The 18,962-nt window shown below is 40.0% G+C and overlaps 2 protein-coding genes across 4 annotated transcripts in view; both read left to right on the top strand.

The window, feature by feature from the left end:
* Positions 1-6: 6 nt before the first annotated feature.
* LOC146465373 (uncharacterized) lies at positions 7-9,462 on the top strand. 3 transcript variants are annotated; one of them, XM_085128495.1, is made up of 9 exons: positions 7-1,227; positions 2,031-2,146; positions 2,302-2,382; positions 3,141-3,635; positions 4,102-4,287; positions 5,125-5,355; positions 5,885-5,920; positions 7,501-7,983; positions 8,255-9,462. In XM_085128495.1, the coding sequence occupies exons 2-9, from the start codon at positions 2,089-2,091 to the stop codon at positions 8,437-8,439; spliced, it is 1,755 nt and encodes a 584-aa protein (XP_084984621.1). In that variant the 5' UTR covers positions 7-1,227; positions 2,031-2,088; the 3' UTR covers positions 8,440-9,462. The 3 variants fall into 3 exon arrangements, with proteins under 3 accessions (XP_084984621.1, XP_084984623.1, XP_084984622.1); XM_085128497.1 differs by having other exon boundaries at positions 7-2,146; positions 5,173-5,355; XM_085128496.1 differs by lacking the exon at positions 5,885-5,920 and having other exon boundaries at positions 7-2,146.
* A 2,554-nt stretch (positions 9,463-12,016) lies between these two features.
* Positions 12,017-18,962, top strand: part of LOC146465372 (carbonic anhydrase 1-like) — a 13,514-nt gene continuing 6,568 nt past the window's right edge. Inside the window, exons 1-2 of the mRNA XM_085128675.1 lie at positions 12,017-12,227; positions 13,207-13,398. Of these exons, the coding sequence (XP_084984801.1) occupies positions 12,185-12,227; positions 13,207-13,398 (235 nt within the window). The 5' untranslated portion in view covers positions 12,017-12,184. The remainder of the gene's footprint in view (positions 12,228-13,206; positions 13,399-18,962) is intronic.

Raw genomic sequence — 18,962 nt, 5'->3', positions numbered from 1 at the left:
CGAAAAAATGAGCTGCAGGTTTCGAACTGCACTTTTGGTACCCAAACTGGAACTCCTCAACTAGCACTTCGATATTTATGAGGAAAATTAAAACTATGCACCAGAAAGTGCATTTTCAGAAATTCTCGAGATTTTGTGTTTCTTCACTCATTCCGTAATTTAAATTCGCATATGCTTTCTCTGATAGTTATTACGAATTAAAATTTACATTGTTACACTTTCCAAATATGGCCATGGTGCATTCAGTAGTTGTCGCCAGTACACAATACATAGGTAACATATATTGACCATCTCCAGGTTTTCTGCTATAAAACCAGTAAAAATTGTGCTTTGTTGTCAATAATTTTATGTTCAATAATAAAACTATTATCCTGCTCAGTCTTGCGGAATAAAGCCTGACTTTAGCCAGCCTCGTCGGTTAAGGGTGCTTTCCATATGTCGGAACTGACCAGCAAGTCTGTAAATCGAATGCGTCGTTTTGAAAGGATAGTGCTACAGGATCTTAAAAAAAAAAACCAATCACTTCGAAAATCGGTGGTACACTAGGATTAAACTTGTACTTCAAATTGGTACACACCGTTTACGAACTAACCAGGCCAGTTCTGGAAAGTGGAAAGCGCCTTAAGTATCGGGTCATTTTGTAGGATAATTGGTAAACATTAACCGGCAGAGGAGCACGTTTTATCCCATTGAAAATTCGTGCAGTTGTAGCAGCTTGTGTATTTGTGGGTGTAACTATTTAAGATACAAACATTGACATAACAGACGTCTACGGTATTTATCATCCCACCCATATGTCAGCGGCACTAACGGGCGAGCTCCAGCAAATCATCACCAAAACGTTTTAAGAAGAAGACGACGCTTTTAAGTTTTGAAAACATGTTTCGACAGAATCAACCGTTACCGTCAGTTACACTGTGAGAGTGAATTTGAATATCTAAGTTAATACACAAGGTTTCAAAACTTGAAAGTGTCGTCTTCTTCTTAAAACTTATTAGTGGCCTGCTGCTAGCAAGACCTCTTGGAAAAACACACCAAACTAGTGAATCCAACGTTGTTTGCTGGTGCCAAAACCCATCGAGGAGACACAGAACTAGCCCAGGTACCAGAACGGCATGTAATTATAATTTCATATCGTGGTCCTTGGCACTAACAGTTTAACAAAAGAGACTTTAAAAATACATCTGCTTTCTTAGTGAAAAGAATAATGCTGTTTGAGGAAAAAGGGTAAGTTGTGATTATTATCCATGGTTTAGTTACTTAATGATAGTGGCATTTTAGTGACGTTTTATTTATTTATTTTATTATTTTTTGTTTCAAGGTGCTAATTTGTTTGTTTAACTAATTGACAATTTGTTAGTGTGTGTAAGCTTTCGATAAAAGATCCCGTAAAGGGATCATTGAGAAAATAACGATTGCTATAATTTGAACCAAGCACTTATTCGTTTTGGTTCGTTATTACAAAGAGATAATGACGAGTTTATTTCGCAAATCTCTTGATTTACACCAAAAGAAAGAACAAAATAATGAAAGCCCTGCTGCGCTCAATTAATATTTGAAATCCGATAGACGGATTTCAAATATCGTTATAATAACCAAGTGTTGTCCATGTACCGGAAGGCTATCTTTTGCTGATTTTCAGCAAATATGAGCCAGTAAAAAAAGCCATTTCCATACGCCCGGAACAAACCACGAAATTCAAGATGGCCGATATCTGGAAAATTCATAGCATACTGAGTCAGGCATGCAATTTGAGAATCAAAAGTTGTGCGCCACATCGATCAGAGAAATAAATGCTTTCCTGGTATAGTAAACCAGAAATTGGACATTTACAAAATTACAAACCTAACGGTCCTGGCGTTACCTATTGGTAGGGTTTGAATGTCTTGTAGAACATGCTAACAACTTTTAAATTCAAAATGGCCGATTGCCGGTTGTAACACCCGTGATCTTCTTTGTATTTCTGCTAAGGAATTTCATTTGACAATTTAGTTTGCGTCGTCTTGAAGTATTTGTGTTACTTATTTCAGTTGACATCTTTTTCCCAACCAGTTGTACTTTTCCCACAATTAAACCACTCTACAGAAAATGAGAGCTGTAAAGTCCATCGTAATGACAACACTCTTCTTTTCAATAAACGTGAAAGGTAAGAAATTTAGTCTCGATATTTGTATCTGCATGTCAGACTGCAAGCAGTCGTACTTTTTTGTCATACATACTACTCGTGGTATTTAGATTCAGCAATCTTACTTTCCTCAATCCATATAATTATAGTTTTTCTGTTATTCTTCTTTCTGACAGATGTTGAGTCCTTTGAAGACAAAGTGTATGGAGAGGGCGACAAATCTTGGATGGATGTAGGAGACTGTGGCGCAGGGCTAAGTTAGCAGTATTTCCTTGTTTACTTGATTTTGCTTGCTTTAATGTTCGTATTTTTCCAGGGACGCGTCAACTTAAATAATTGATTTTCATTTCCTCCTTCTTCCGTAAAGTTGTTTGCATGCTCTATTGACTCTATTCCTTATTGTTTTATCTCCCTATCTTTTCGTATATTCCTGTCTTTATTTTCATTTAAAATCCTCTTTGAATTATAGGTCACACTTTATTATGTGCTATTTTAGAGCGCTTTCCAATTGAGTGTCCAAAGTAGTTCGCGTTTGCTTTGGTTTTACTTTACTACTCTCTGTGATTGCTAAGCAAAACTCACGCCGCTTTCTCAACCAATGAGACGCAACGGCAAAACGAATCAATCATGAATTGCTTGCAAGCTTTTTCCCCACGCTCGGCACCTGGCTCGACAACGGCTACATGTAATTGCTTCGATTTCTGATTTGCTTATTCCACTCTTTATGTCTGTCTTGACTGCTCAGGATAATAACTTTGGTTGTTACTATATTAGAAAATCATTCTAATGAAATAGATAAGCACTGGATAATTCGCGAATGAATGGAAGGGCCTACTTCTTCTGACCAAGGTCCCACTAAATGCCTCCATTTTAATATCCCTTCACGGAGGACAGGTTCCGTGTAAACGAACGCAACCAATTGCGTGTAAAGGTGCATTTTCTGTTATACCTAGCTGACAAATTTATGTTAAGAGTATCTTATTTGACATTTAATCGTTTCATTCAACAATAACAGCTTGTGACCAAAAATGCCAGCTAGAATGCCTGAAGATGCACAACTACTACAGAGCGCTTCACGATTCCCCGCCATTGTCATGCGACCCAGAGCTGGCCAAATCAGCCCAGAGCTGGACGGACCAGCAAGCAGCCGATGGCAGGATGTACCACTCGAAGTGGACGGCAGAATTTACGGAAAGTATATCGTGGAAAAGCTGGGGATGGAAAGGAATGGATAAAATGATAGGAGCGATCCCTGGGGCGGTGAGAAGTTGGTATTCGGAAATAAAGTACAATTACAACTACGAAGCTGGAGAAGGCAATGGACAGGCTATTGGGCACTTCCAAGCTGTTACTTGGAAGGGAGAGGAGCGACTGGGATGTGGACTGAATATGAAGCCAGTCGGAGCTCATGCAGGCACTTATGTTACCGCTCATTATGCGCCCGCATCACATACTAGCATGGATAAAAAGAAACTGGCGCCAGAAAATATCAAACCAAGAAAACAGCCAGGTTTGTAGTAATTAGTGTATCCACCTTGAAATTCATGTGACATACTTGATTTCCAAAGTGCTGGTGACATAATTCAAAGCTTTTATGATTTTGCCAGCTTTATTGGGTAACATTTAAATACCTAAATATTCTTTTCCCATTTTATTCCCATGAACTCTGACGTTTTAATGCGTTCTGGCGTCAAAGTTCACTTCTCACGAGTTCTTTGGTGTAATGACACATTTTCAAATCGAAGATGGCAGATCCAAGTTTACAAATATTTGAAATTCGATCCAACTCCATTTTTTTGTAATAATTTACATTTCATTTCCACATTTGGGATTTAAGGCCGCAGAAATTCCTCTTTTCGCTTCTCAACTTTACCTGTCCTGGAAACTTTCGCCTGAAAACAGATAATTTCCTGGGGTTGTAAAGAGATCACAAATTGTTCCAATGAAACATTTTCGTTTTATTGCTGTTTTCATAGAAAGAGGCTGTGACCAGTTTGCTACAGAGCGGGAGCCTTGTAGTCCAGATCTAAAGGCACCATTTGTAAAACCCGAGCACTGCATAAAGAAAGGCTGTTGCTATGATGACATGTTCATGGGTGAACGTGAACTTTGGTACTACAATCCGACGGGGCGTGTATGGTGTTTCACTAAGAAAGGGGGACGTAAGTATACATGCATAATTCCATTCGAACGATTGATATGTATTTGTACCGTATTCTTTGTGATTCAGTTGTTGCTAATAAGGAATGCGCACATTGCTCAAAGTTAAATCGAAGAAACGTTCAGAAGTTATTTGGTTCGAACGACGACCCACTGATACTCGACTTATCAAAACAAGGGCAATCTGCGTTGTCCACAGGCCTTGTTGCTCTTCGAGGAGAATCGCTTGGGCAACGCATGATTCCGAAGTTGTTTGTGAGCAACGTTCCTGTTGTTAAAAAAATACCAGCCGTTTGAAATAATTTGCCTGGAGTTTACGACTCATTCAACAGTTTATAGGGGAGATGTCACGTGGATTTTGACTCTTTTATGGACAAAATGGAGAAAAAAAACCTTTGCTTAGTTACGAAATAACTCTAAGACATCGAAAGAAACAAATTAACTGAATTCTTCAAAAGGAACAACTCGTGATCTTTTCTAGTACAGTTTGGAAACTGTTGCAATCCATTCCACCCCGGTCCACCAGTACCCTGTGGTAGTAATTAATATACAAAATGGAGCAATACCTTAAGTTTCGTTTAGTAGAAAACGTTTTCGGGTTTTTAAATTGACACCACTGATCCCTGGTAATACTTTTCCTTTAAACGTAAAGAAACGCAGACAGCTATGGCAACTTGTTTCTTTCGTTAATTTGGATAGATGTTTCTTCCCTTGGATTGTTGAGAGAACCCTTGCCCACACCTTGGGTTCTCTCTACACTATATTGGGAGTACAATGAGGTGCCATGAGCTTTAGAAGTAGAAAGACATAGAAACTGAATTTTTCTTCCTCCATCATAGAATCACCTAGTTCTTGCATGGGAACTCCAACCTCCATTCCCACATCAGCTGGACCTTCAACTGCAGCGTCTTCCACCAGCCCAACAGAACTTCCTTCAACTGTAAGCACGGAACCAACCAGTCCAACCGAACCTTCATCGACCCCAAGTACTATTCCAACTAGCCCAACAGAACTGCCTTCGTCTGTAGCTACATTTCCAACCTCTCCAACACCAACACCAATAACGCCAGGTATTTTGGCACTGAAGTTTAGTTTGCGTTGACAATCCATTTACCATTATTTTTAACGAAAAAAGTGGACCATCAAATTGAATCCATAGTGCTGGCTTGGAGATTAAGAGACGTGATTATCACTTTCCTTGTCAAACTCCACTTGTTACCAAATTGAATATCTATTGGTTTCGTTCAGTCATTATTCAGTAATGGATCAAAGAAAAAGAATTTGTCCGTGAATAAGTAAAGCTTATGATTAGAATTATCAATGGATCTTTAAATCCATCTATCAGCTATCACTTTTTTACACTACCCCACCAGCTTTAACCGCTCATTGTGTATAAATAAAGAATCATTGTTGTTGTTGTTATTGTTGTTGTCCACGATGGGCTGAGGTCACAATAAAAGCTGCTGGCTGATTCCCTACATGTGCTTTAAGGCTATAGGAGGTATAAAAATCCTAGACTTAACTTCGGCCCCTGAGGAAAAAAAACATAGAAACTGAACTTTTAACAAAAAGCTTAATAATTCTATTTACGGTTCCTAGCTACTGGAGGAGGGACGTTTTGTGGAGAAGGATTAAGTAAGTATTTAGTTACATCATCAAGTGAACAAGTGTACCGTTTAACATGCACGATTCGTTTTAAACGTATGCGAAACGTTATCTTAGCTGTAAATAAAGATAACCACAAGTGAACAAAAACGTCAATAAATTAATATTTCCTGAAAAGAAACGCAGAAGGTGTTTATTATTTGCCTGTTGGAGTTTACAATGTACGGTTGTAGATAAACCCGATTGAAGCCCATACTTCGACTTCGTTACACCATTCACTATAATGCCCAGATTGAAAACTTTGTATTGTCTTTAACAAATTGCTTTATTTTACGGTGCTCAGAGTTATATTAGAGTTGCTGCAAAGAGGTTAGCAATGATTAAGACAAGAAAGATGAAGCATTTAGTAAGTGGCGAGTATGGGGCAACGAAAAGTCTGAATCGCCAACGGGCGTCGAACCATGCCTTGCAACAAAATCCTGGTAAAAAGTCTGGTAAGCCTGGTCATCTCTGTTTTAACCAGACTTAGCAGACATTTGGTTAGAAAGCAAGTCTGCTCAATAGTCTGGAAAGCCGGGGTTTAAACCCGGCTACCCTGTTTAGCCTTGGTTTGAAGTTAGCTTAAAAGCCTGGTAAACTTGGTTTTGGCACATAGAAAGTTAGATTACCTTAAGTCATTTTGCCAGGATTTTGGGATAAGTGTGGTTAGAAACTTAAACTGAAAAGCCTGGTTATATAGTTTCCAAGACATAAAGACTGACCTTCCATACACCTTGCAGTCGATCACTCTAACCACAGCTACCGGGATACTCATGGGGAGCTGCCATCTACTACGTTCATATGTGACATGTGGTAGCAGACTGCTGCAAGCAGTTGCAAAAAGGTTTAGACACTGTCATCATTTTTCCTATTTCCGGCAACTATAAAGCACTTTAAAAGGCCAATGAACAAAGTAATATACTTCGTGCTCCGCATCCTCTCCCTTTCAATGTTGACGCTCGGTTGGTTGAATTTTGTTGCGAACTTCGTTCAACATTGATAAGGGGGAGGGAGAGGTGGAGAAACAAGTAATACAATGGTGTGTCTAAAAGGTACCCAATAACAGAGTATCTTAACACTTTTTGCATTTGCTCGTAGGATCAGCGATATTTTGAAAGCGTCCTGTTTGGTGTACTACCATGCAGTTAGACTGGATCTTTTCGCGTTGAATCCAGCCATGTTTGAAATATAATTACGCAAATTCGACGCAAAATACCGGACGTTTTGGCATAAGATGCATTTTGAGGGATGTAACTGAGCCAGGAACGTGTAGTAGCGTTTTCATTTTTGTCTGTAAAGCCCTGCCAAAGTACACGGGAAAAATCTGCATTATGTTAAAAACGTGGTTTGTCCCTATTTAACCCAGTTACGTCCCGCTAACTTGCCAGAGTCGTTGAGGTAATATTTCTTTTTTCGAGCGTTAAAGTTTAAGGTAGTTGTTGTTTGAAATCCGATTTCCAGAATTCTTCTCTCCCCTTCTTCCTTTTTTTCTGGATTCTACCGTGATATTAATAAATGCCTGTGTCGTAGCCCGTTTAAACTATGTCATGTTTTTTTGCATGTGATTGTAGCTTGTGGGCCAGAATGCCAGCTCCTGTGCCTTAACATGCACAACTATTACCGAGATCTGCACGGCTCTCCACCAATGCAATGCGACCAAGAGCTTGCTGAATCAGCCCAAAAATGGACGGACGAGCAGGCCGCTGCGGGCTACATGCACCACTCAAAGTGGACGAAGGAATTCACCGAGAGTATTTCTTGGAAAGGCTGGGGGTGGGAGGGAATGGAGAAAATGGAAGGAGCCATACCTGGAGCGGTAAGAAGCTGGTATTCAGAGATCAAGAACAATTATGATTACCAAACAGGTCGGGGATCTGGCGTCATTGGACACTTCCAAGCGGTAGTGTGGAAGGGGGAGACAAGGCTAGGCTGCGGCCTCAACATCAAACCCGATGATGGAACTTACGTCACTGCTCATTATGCTCCACCTTCTCACACGAGTATGAACAAAGAGAAAGAGGCACCTGACAATGTGAAACCTAGAAAGCAACCAGGTGAGTTCTAGCAGCTATACATTTCTTTCTTGTTCTCGATGGCTATCTTTTGCTTACGACCTTTTTATGGTATGGAGATGTCTTCAATCTCTTTTCCATTGAAAAACAAGATTTTCGGTTTTATTTCTTTCTTTTTTTTTTACTTTAATAAATCTTAATTAATTAATTAATGAATTAACTAATTATTAAAAATATTCATTTTAATTTTTGTAGCTCTAAATGTACACAATCATCCGTTGATTCAACAATGACAAGAAACCTTATTTTGCAGAGCCAGGTTGTGATGTCCCTGCTGAAAGTCGTCAGCCCTGCAAGCCTGACCTTAAACCACCCTTTGTAAATCCGGGAACTTGCCTTAGAGAAACAGGCTGTTGTTATGACGACATGTTCATGGATGAGCGGATCGAGTATTACGACCCCAAGGGGCGCACTTGGTGCTTCAAGCAGCAGCTATGATTCCATTGTTTTCACGATCACTTGTTTGATCCATTCGACATTTGTCGTGATAAAATTGAAATTTATAGATAATTAATAGATAATTTTACCAGAGCAAGCGTGACTAAGCCCACCTACATACGGCAGCTGTGCTATAAAATTTGGACTGTGTAGCGACGCAGTTTCAATCGTAATTATAGATCTATCCCGTTAGTGAAAGGGAAATTTGAAGAGGGCAATGCAAAATCAGCATCCTTTAGTTATCAGTGCCTAACAATCGATTAGATAAAGTGTTCAACTTTTAAAAACTCTTTATTTTTGATCACCTTTTTGCTTAATATATGTGGTTTTCAATGTACTGTATATGTACATACAAGAAAGCTCCAAAATGGTATAATACCGAATTAGGAATATATATAACTTGCTTTTTTCACCCCTTCCTCCCTCTTGCTTCCCCTTTTTCGTTTTCGTTTTTCACTGTTGTTGTTGCTTTTCTTTTTTCTTTTCGTTCGTTTTGTTAAAATTTGTTTTGGCTTCGCGAGCTTCTGAAAACCAGGAACAAGGTATTTGCTAACACATCAGGACTGAAGGAAATATTTGATAATTCCAACACATACAGGTGAAGTAATATATCAAATACGAGACACAGTGTTTCATCACATATCAAACACTGAGAAGAGAGTTGAAAATACGACGCGTAGCGGAGTATTTTTGACGAACTTCGAGGTTTTTGATATTGTGATGAAACACTGTGACGAGTGTTTGATATAACTTCTCAAACAAACTGATTTTGAGGGAGAAATTAAGGATGCAAAAACAAGGAGTTTTTCATCCGATTTCCAAACACGTCACGGTGCATGATTTCTTTTGTCTTTGGCTTTTGAATTATTAATGAGTTTGTGAACTGTAGATGAAACATTTTATACAGGAAAGACAAAGACTCTTGTAACAATGTTAGTATCTTAAAGCGTGGCACGCTTACAAACATACGGGATTTGCGAATCCTTGTACTGCTTTACAGTGTAATAAACGGGTCAGTTTGTATGTTTTTTGTTATATCCGTAGATAGTAAATAAAATAATACGGTTGTACAGTGGGAGTTGCAATCCCCCTGCACCCAGTACCCTTTCCCAGGTAGGCTCGATTACCAGCCGTTGTTCGGGAAATGAGCCCATGCTCACCCCGAAGGGAGGAAAGCCGGACCCAAGGGAGAGGCGGAAATCGAGCAGCATGCGCTGCCGCTATTCAGTTTTCTGAAAGGGCTCGGATAGGGGCAACTGGAAATCTATGGTCCGATTTAGACATTTTAAACCGCTTAGCTATAGGGTCTAAAGCTCAGTTCAAACGAGCGGACTGACCCTGAAGGAAATTCTAAAACCAGGCGGCTGGTGTAATGCTCAGACCTTTGCCAAGCGCTATCATAAATCTATCCTGAGGAACTTTGGGAGAGCATATTGGAACATTTTCAAAACACCCTTTCTTAGGGACCTACAGTCCATAGCTGTGTTTGTTTAACCTTGAAGTTAACAAGGCGTCAAGGTTAAACAAACGTAGCTATCGACTGCAGGTCCCTACGAAACTCAGTAAGAACTGAAAATGTGCTAATATGCCGGCTCCAAAATTCTCTTGGATAGGTTTATGATAGTGCTTGGCAAAGGTCTGAGCATTGAACAAGCAGCCTGTGCCGAAGCTGATATAATTAAAGCTTTTGTTTTTACTAACGGATAAATGGATCTTTGAATTGAGTCTAAAACCAATTCTGTCATGGAAATAACCTGATATAATTAAAGCTATTGTTTTTACTAATGAAAAATTGGACGTTTAGACTGAGCCAAAAACCAATTCTGTCATGAAATTAAATGCAATTTGGGATACGTTGGTGTTGACGTAGACATAGCATCTAAATAATTCAATCACGGTCTTAATTGGCCACACTCGAATGTGGATCAGCTCTGTTCGTTTTTATATTTTTGAAACAGAATCGTAACGTTAACCCTTGTAAGATGGGCATCATCAGATCAAGCAGACCTGACGAGGTGCTTTTCTTTAACAAAAACAACTGGACTGAACGGAGTTTCAAATTGGCGATTTTTGGGGCTAAATATACCAGGGCATTTTAGGATATTTTTGCTTCTTCCTGTGAATAAACAAATTTAAACCATTTTGAACACGCAGAATGACTATTTCAAAAGCTATTAAAATTCAAAATGGCCCAACAGCTCTTTTAGAATTTCATTTACACCACTACCGTTAGCCACATGTAGGATAATTTCTGCCTCAGTGATTGGCTGCTGAAGCCATTATCATGATAGGTATTGGCTGAGTGCCCAAAATAAGACCGTAATACGATCCAAGAGACCCTATTTTGGTGATAGGGAGATCTTTTAGTTGAAAAAATAATAACAATGGCTATTTAAACCCATTTGTAAACCATAATAGATTCCCATTCCCTATGGTATATCTGACTTTTATGAGATTATGTCTACCTGCCAAATTTAGGCAAAACCCACTCAATGGTTAGATTAGCCCTCCTATAGTGCTGCATGTTGCTCGCGGAAAAACAGGTGCATGCACCCAGCGAGAGTAGCATTTAAACGGAAACTTGAATGACTGCATGGTGTCTCGTTTATTGCCAGATTATTTTATGCCCATTTTAAAGGCAAATTTCGACCTGTTAGGATTCTTTAGTTGAAAATTAAGTTGCAGAAAATTGTCAGAGCGGATTAAACGAATTTCAGTCCGAGATCCTTTAGGCTTTCTGAAAATACAAGAGACCATTTGTCGCGCTTTTAATGAAAATTACACATTTAAAAACAAACGGGATTAGTTTTTCAGTTTTCTTAAAGTTCGAGGTGACATTTCATCCAGGAATCTTCGCAATTTAACCTATTTCTCAGGGGTGGATAATTGCTTCCGAACAGACATTCACCGAAACGAACGTTAGCTGTTCCTGCGATAAAGCCCCATTTTGGTGATAAAAAGGAACTTTTGGATTAGCAATCCCGAGGTTATTTCTAAAGGTGTCCTTTTGGTGTGACGATATTGGTACTTGATTAATATTGTAACATCATGATTTTTATGTTCTTCGCATTGCACTTCATGTCATTTTATGAAGGTGCGCACTTCCGACTCGAATACTGTGACTTCCATATCGTCACTGAACTTCGCGGTTTCATTAGCAGAGCAGAGAAAATGGCATTTTTGATTAATTACCCCCTGAGACTAGCAAGCGGAAATTGAAAAACCTGAAAGGAAGTGTTTTGCCACACCGGTATTCAAATAACTGCAACCAGACTTCTCTTACAAATATTCCACTGACATTTAAATTTTCGTCTGCGAAAGCTTTTTACAGTGATAAACTTTCGCGACGATGGTTGTGAGATTTAACGCAAATATTTTCTCTTCAAAGCCTGTCTTGTCGCGGTAAGTCATTTGCATATGCAAGGAAGGATAATGGCTTTAGTACGCATCTGACCACTGGAAAAACCATCAGACAAAAATAATGATAAATTCATAATGACCTCTCAAGTATTGTTTACATGAATTCCCGTAAGCTTTGCAGTGGCTATTGGCTAAATTGGTCACGTCGCGGCACAGTGGAGCGTTCTCGACACTTTCCAAAGATAGATTCTCATTAATTCAAAACGCACATAGAGTTAAATGAAAAGGGAAGCGACGGTTTGATTCACGCAGCGAGGAAACTTTCAGCTTCCTAATCAGTCTCGACCCTGAGCTGGAGATACTTAAATACTTCGACTTACAAAAGATGACAAACAGTTCTTCTTGGAGCTACGCCGACAATGGCTTCGGTAAGTTACTCAGAAATGTTCGCATTTCTGTTTTATTCAGAACATTTTGTGATTTTTTTCGGTTCCAAAATGTTTCGCATGGCACCATGGTGAGCCAAAGTTTGCTATTTCATGACCAGAATTTACTTTGATCGACAGATAAATACTTTGAGTGATTTGCTGCAAAATTGAAATATAAATTTATACATTTCAGGGGCTGTGTCGTATAGTTATCATTCGATCTATCGCTTATTTCTTTTACTGTTATAATTCTCGATACGAAAGCTTTTCATTTAGTCTTTCTCTTTCTTTTATAAAGCGAAAACCAGCGACATTCGCACGACAAGTTCCTTATTATTAGGGTTTTTCTTTCAAGTTTTAGTAAATAAAAGAGGAAACACTTTCATGTAGCTTGAAGGCAGTTTATCAGAAAGACATAAATTTTAACCATTTCTTCTAAATTATTTTCTTTTCTTGTTCTGTCATCTTTGTTTTTTCTCTGCGCCAAATTTGTGGTTGAATATCTTGGAGGCACAGCACGGGATTTTGTGTTCTAAACTGTGAAAATATATAGAGGAATTGTGTTTATTTTCTACTTCAAAATTATGCTTCAAAATTACTTCTTAAGCTTTCTGATTAAACCAAGTGATATGGCCTTCTGAATGTTTCAATGTTCTTTCATTTATTCAAAAGTTATTCCAAAATACAGACAATGTCTTTCAATTGCTAATTATTCGGGAGGCTACGTTAAATTTCTTTAACAAAAATTGTCCAATTTTCTTCCTTTCTCAGATTCGTTGACAGCTCGAAAGGAATGCTTTTAAAAGGCAACTTAAACCGACACTTTGTGCATTTTGTAGTGACATTTTCAGAGAATTAAATTACTAGAATGCAGCTTGCAAGTTGTGTCTCAGCGACTTTAACAACATATTCGTATTAAAATGACTAAATATTTCTTTGATGCAACCGAGGTGAAAAATTTTTTGATGCATCATGTTAGGTCCCCAGACCTGGCACGAACGCTACAAAGTCGCCAAAGGCACCTTGCAATCTCCGATTAACATCGACACAGCACAGGTGGAGGCTGCAGACAATGTTGGTCCAATACAGTTCCAATACACGAACATCCATAACAGTACCATCACCAACGATGGCAGGAATCTACAAGTGACTTTAACAAGAAACGAGTCAGGTATTATGCGACAGCTTTAATACAGTCATGTTAGTAAAACTAGGATTTCCTTCGTTCTTCTTCAATGCAAAGTTTGTATTTTGAACTGTAGAACAAAGGAAGGTAGTCAAACTGCGACAATATTAGCCGGAGAAGCAATATCTCATTCGTCGACTGCTATATCAGGTTAAAATTGCCTTGCAGGGAAATCGGCATTTGCGTATTAGACAGCATTTACGTGCACTGAAGAAAGCTGCCTTAACCAGCGTTTGCGTTAAAGTATTCAGTGTTTGCCGCACATTTTTCTTTCGAATTCACAAATTTAAAGTCTGTCTAGAATATTAACAACGTCGAGATTACAAGGGATATATTTTATCTGTGTGTGCGTAACAATTTGTCTGGTGAGAACCTTTCGTGTAAATATAGATGCAAACATTTTAGCAAAAAGTTCATTGTTCCTGTCCTGAGAGACGCGCTCAGAAAACAGCCGACAAATTATTGGCTTCAATGAACACCGTCAATATCTACACATTGTAGAATAAAAATTTCCTACAAGCAAGCTAACCGTTAATTTCAATGCCAAAAGAACCTTTTGACAATCATAAAGGAAATTTTGCAATTCGGCTCGAAATGATAGTATCAAAGATTGCTATATTTACTTCGGTATTGAGAGGTTATATTGATCAAAGTTTTCCTTTGTCCATTGTAATATATTTGATTATACCCTTCACCACTGGCTTTTCACACCATAAACAGTCTAAGTCAAAAACTTTACGTTTTCTACTAAGTTAACTAAAAACCACCCCGTCAGTGTCGTATGCAGCTTCTTGTTTGAAATTTCAATTCAAATTTTCAAGTGAAGCATGCAAACTCTCTTGGTGGCCATTCATAATTAACAACGTGATCTGAGGTGAAAGTAATCAAGGATATTTCGACATAAACGTCAAGAATCACCGATATAAAAGGTGTCAACTTGATATACAAAGTGTTGGTTTGGCGAGCGTGTGAAAACAGCTTCACGTACAATACCAATTAACCTGACGTTATCATAAAAAAACCCTGAAGCAATTCGAATGAAAAACGGTTTTGATCGTTTTTTTGTTTTCTTTAATTGTATTGAAAAACATTAGGGCATGTTTACACTTCGTCAAGTTCAAAAATTGACATTCACAGTAAGATGTCCTCTTTCACAAAAGATTTTCTGCCAACAATTTTCTTAATATAAACATTGTCATATGAAAACAAAAATACTAAATGAAGACTCTTTCAGTAAGTTATATATGCAACTTCAATTAAAGTTGCTTAAAACCCTTTGGGATTGAAAAACGCAAACCTTGAACGGCACTCGAACCCATGCCCCTGCGATACTGATACAGCGTTCAAACTCTATCAAGCGAAGTGGAAGCGTGCGCGCTACACATTTGTAAGTTCATAATATGCTTGTGAAAGATTTGTTTTTACAGAATTCCACGGCAACAAGGTCTATCAATTTATATCTGGCAAAGTTTATTGACTCAAAACTCCAGTAAACTGTTCTCATTTCCGGCGACTATTTTTATTGACAATTTGTTTTAATATTTATAATTATTACATGGCTGTCTCCGCGAGCGGACAAGATGAGTCAAATCCTGCGCTGTGATTGGCTGCCCGAGCATGCAAGATCGAGCGATCTTGCCCTCCCGGGATTACCCCCGTTCGGTCTTCTTTTCTTTGATTTTCTTGTTTTCCTGAGGGAAAACGCTCAACAAAATGTTCGGAGAACTGAAAGGTACATGAAATCATCTTGGTGTAGTGTAAATTTTGTTTTAGCTATAATGAATGCGATGTAGAATCGGTGATTTGCTCTGTAGTGTCAGATCTTAGAGATATTATTATTATTATTTTTTATTTTTTTTTTTTAACTTGTTCATTTGTATCACAAGTCGAGTACTAAATTGATTAGTTCTCCCGCTTGCAATGACTGTGTTTAAATCCTACCTTAGTGATAGTTTCGTTAAGTGTTTAGCGCAGTTCAGAAAGTGCTTTTCCCAAGTTCGCCGGAGAAGCTCAAGTTTCATTTTACCCGCGTCTCGCTTGTTGTAAACAACAAAATCTTCTCAAAGTTTTGTTATAACAGCACAGGAAAACGTTGTAAACTCGGAAGAAAAGCCTTTTAATACTTGAGATGTTGACTACGATCCTACATCTTACAACTGACGCTATAACACCTTTCCAGAATAATAAACTACATTGAAACTGCATAAATTACATTGAAGCATGCACGCGAAAGAATTTAACACATTATGACACTCTCTCTTTTATGTCAGAAAAAAGAAACTATACGCGTAAATAACGAAAGAGAGTCCTAAAGCTGTAGCAGTTCATGACTTAGGCACTTAGGCCAAAACATAGTCCTCGAGGTGTTTTGGGACTCGGCGGACGCGTTGAGATCTTCTTAGCTCGGGTGCTTCCACAGGAGCAGCGGGCGAATGAACTTCAGTCGCACCTTGGGACGGAGCTTCGGTCGCAGTTTGGGACGGCAACTCATTGGTTTCAGACACAACACCTTGAGGCTGTGGCTCGTTAGGCAACGCATCTCGAGTGTCAGCTGCAGCAGGAGCAGATTCGTAGGTCCTCCTAAGATGAATCCTGTTCCTTCGTAGAACTCCTTGGGGAAGTTCCACTTCATACGACCTTTCGTCCAAACGCTTCTTAACCACACCTTTCTGCCATTCCTTCTTTCCAAACTGCCAAGGCTTAACCCTTACAGGATCGCCTTTCTCCAAAGGATCTAGGTCGCGGGTGCCTCTGTTGTAATAATGAGCTTGCTGTTGCTGGCGTAGGCGAAGCTTGGTACGGGTCATATCTTCATCAGCAACAGACGGCCTTAGCAAACCAGCAGACATGGGTAGAAGACTTCTTATCCTTCTGTTAAGAAGGCGCTGAGCTGGGCTGATCTGAATTCCCGTAGGCGGTGTATTCCTATGGTCAAGTAGAGCAAGAAACGCATCTGAACCAGCCTTCTTGCATTTCACAAGGATCTTCTTTGCCTCCTTCACGGCACTTTCTGCCTTTCCATTGGACTGACTGTGACGAGGACTGCTAGTACGATGATCAAAATCCCACTCTTTTGAGAATGTCAGGAAATCGCGAGACACAAACTGCGGTCCGTTGTCGGTGACAAGCTGTTCTGGAATACCGTGCCTTGCGAAGTGGGCTTTTAGCTTCCTGATTACATGCACTGACGATGTGCTTCTGAGGTGATCAAGTTCGAAAAAATCACTGAAATAGTCAGACGTCACCAGGTAGCTCTTTCCTTCTAACTCAAAAAGGTCAGCTGCAACGTACTGCCAGGGCCGACTTGGCGTCTCGTGACTCCTGAGTGTTTCCTTGGTCTGGCCTCGCTCGTACTCCCTACAGGCTTCGCAGGTTGACACATGATTCTTAATGTCACCTGTCATTCCAGGCCAATAAAGACACTCGCGCGCTCTATTAAGACAACCATTAACTCCCAGGTGTGAGTTGTGAATCCTCCTGAGTAGTTCGCCTCTAGCAGCTTTTGGGACTACCACTCTCTCTCCTTTGAAAATAAGCCCATCTTGAACGGACATTTCGTCTCTCATGTTGAAATACGGAGACACAACAGGTGGCAGGGCACTCTTATCTTCAGGCCAGCCCTGCTGAATAACGGCCTTTAAAGCTTGAAGGGACTCGTCCTTCTCTGTCTCACGCTGGATCTGCAGAAGCCTTGCTTCAGATATTGGTAGATAGTTCACCATGTTGATAGCTTCAAATTCCGCCTCAACCTGTGTACACAAAGAAAGATACGCTCTGGAAAGTGTGTCCGCCAAGAACATTCTGTTCCCTCGCTGGTATCGAATTTCTAAGTCGTACTTCTGCAGACGGATCATCATCCCTTGCAACCTCTTAGGAGCGCGGTGAAGCGGCTTCTTCACGATTGACTTTAAAAGGCTTGTGATCAGTGTGGATGATAGTCCTTCTACCAAACGTGTAATCATTGAACTTCTCCACTGAGAAAACAATCGCTAGCATTTCTTTCTCAATCTGTGCATAGCGGGATTCAACTTCTGTCAAGGCTCTACTAGCGTACGCAATGGGATGTCCGTTTTGCATTAAGGCTGCTCCCAGACCACTTTGACTGCTATCACACTGGATTTCAAACCTGTAGTACGCCAAAACGGGTGCAGATACAATGAGACTCTTGACATCATTCCATGCTTTTTCTTGCAGGTCATCCCAACACCACACTGCATCTTTATGGGTAAGATCACGGAGAGGCTTCATAACATCTGACAGATGAGGAAGAAAGCGACTAAGGTAGTTAACCATTCCATTTAGCCGGAGTATGTCGTCTCGCTTCTCTGGGCGTGGCATCTCCACGATCGCCCTTACTTTCCCAGGATCTGGTTTTAGGCCCACGGTGGTTAGCAAATGTCCATGGAATGGAACCTCCTTACACTTAAATTCTAGCTTCTGACTGTTGAGCTTGATGCCCTTCTGCTGACACTTGCTCATGAACACCTCCAGATTGCTGTCATGATCGGCCTCATTCGTACCATGGATCAGAACATCATCTGTGATGCACTTAACACCAGGAAGACCATTTAGCTCTTGGTGGAGACGCTTCTGAAATATCTCACCCGAAACGCTGAGACCAAAGGGTAAACGAAGCCAACGGTACCTCCCATATGGTGTAGCGAAGGTTGTGAGCATGCTAGATTCATGATCTAGCTCCAAATGCCAAAAGGCTGACGCTAAATCGACTTTAGTGAACACACGTGCATCTCTGAGATCAGGCAGCAGATCATCAATGACAGGGATTTGGTAGTGTTCTCTCTTCAAAGCAACATTTAGAGGTTTCGGATCGATGCAAATACGCAGCTCACCAGACTTCTTTACAGCAACCGCTATCTGACTAACCCACTCGGTCGGTTCTTCTACAGGAGCAATGACCTTTAGACCTTCCAGCCTTTTCAGCTCCTCCTCAAACTTCTCCCGAATAGACACAGGCACTTTCCGGGCCGGAAGAATTACAGGCTTAGCGTCAGGATCAACTTGGAGATGCACTTTTCCAGGAAGTGTTCCAAGGCCCGCCTGACCGAAAACATCTGGATACTTGTCTATCAAACCACTGCTCACCTTCTCCACAACATGTACGAAATTCTCCTTGTGAATAGTCAACAACTTCATCTTCTCCGTTGTGTTTAAACCAAGCAAAGGTGTCAGATTTTCTTTAACGATCAAGAACCTGACCTTGAACTTCTCATTGTTCCTTGGATTCACGATTGACATAGCACAGGTGCCAACGGGCTTAACCTTGGTACAATTCCACATGACCAAAGTTTGCGAACACGGAGCCAGCTCCTCGCCTTCGGCATATCTGAGAGGTAAGATGTTCGCGCTTGCACCACAATCTATTTGGAATCGTATTGGCTGCTGCTTGACCAACATCTCGGCGAATACAGCTCTTTCTCTCACGGCTTGGATCCTCACAACACTGATCTCTTCAAGCTCTTCTTCGCTTTCAATATTGTAAACAGATGTTTTCCTAGTGCATTTCTTGGCAAAGTGATTCTTTTCATTAC

The sequence above is a fragment of the Pavona decussata genome, unplaced genomic scaffold (genome assembly GCF_977016875.1).
Source record: "Pavona decussata unplaced genomic scaffold, jaPavDecu1.1 SCAFFOLD_156, whole genome shotgun sequence".
NCBI lineage: Eukaryota > Metazoa > Cnidaria > Anthozoa > Scleractinia > Agariciidae > Pavona > Pavona decussata.
This window is presented reverse-complemented; position numbering and strand designations above follow the sequence as displayed.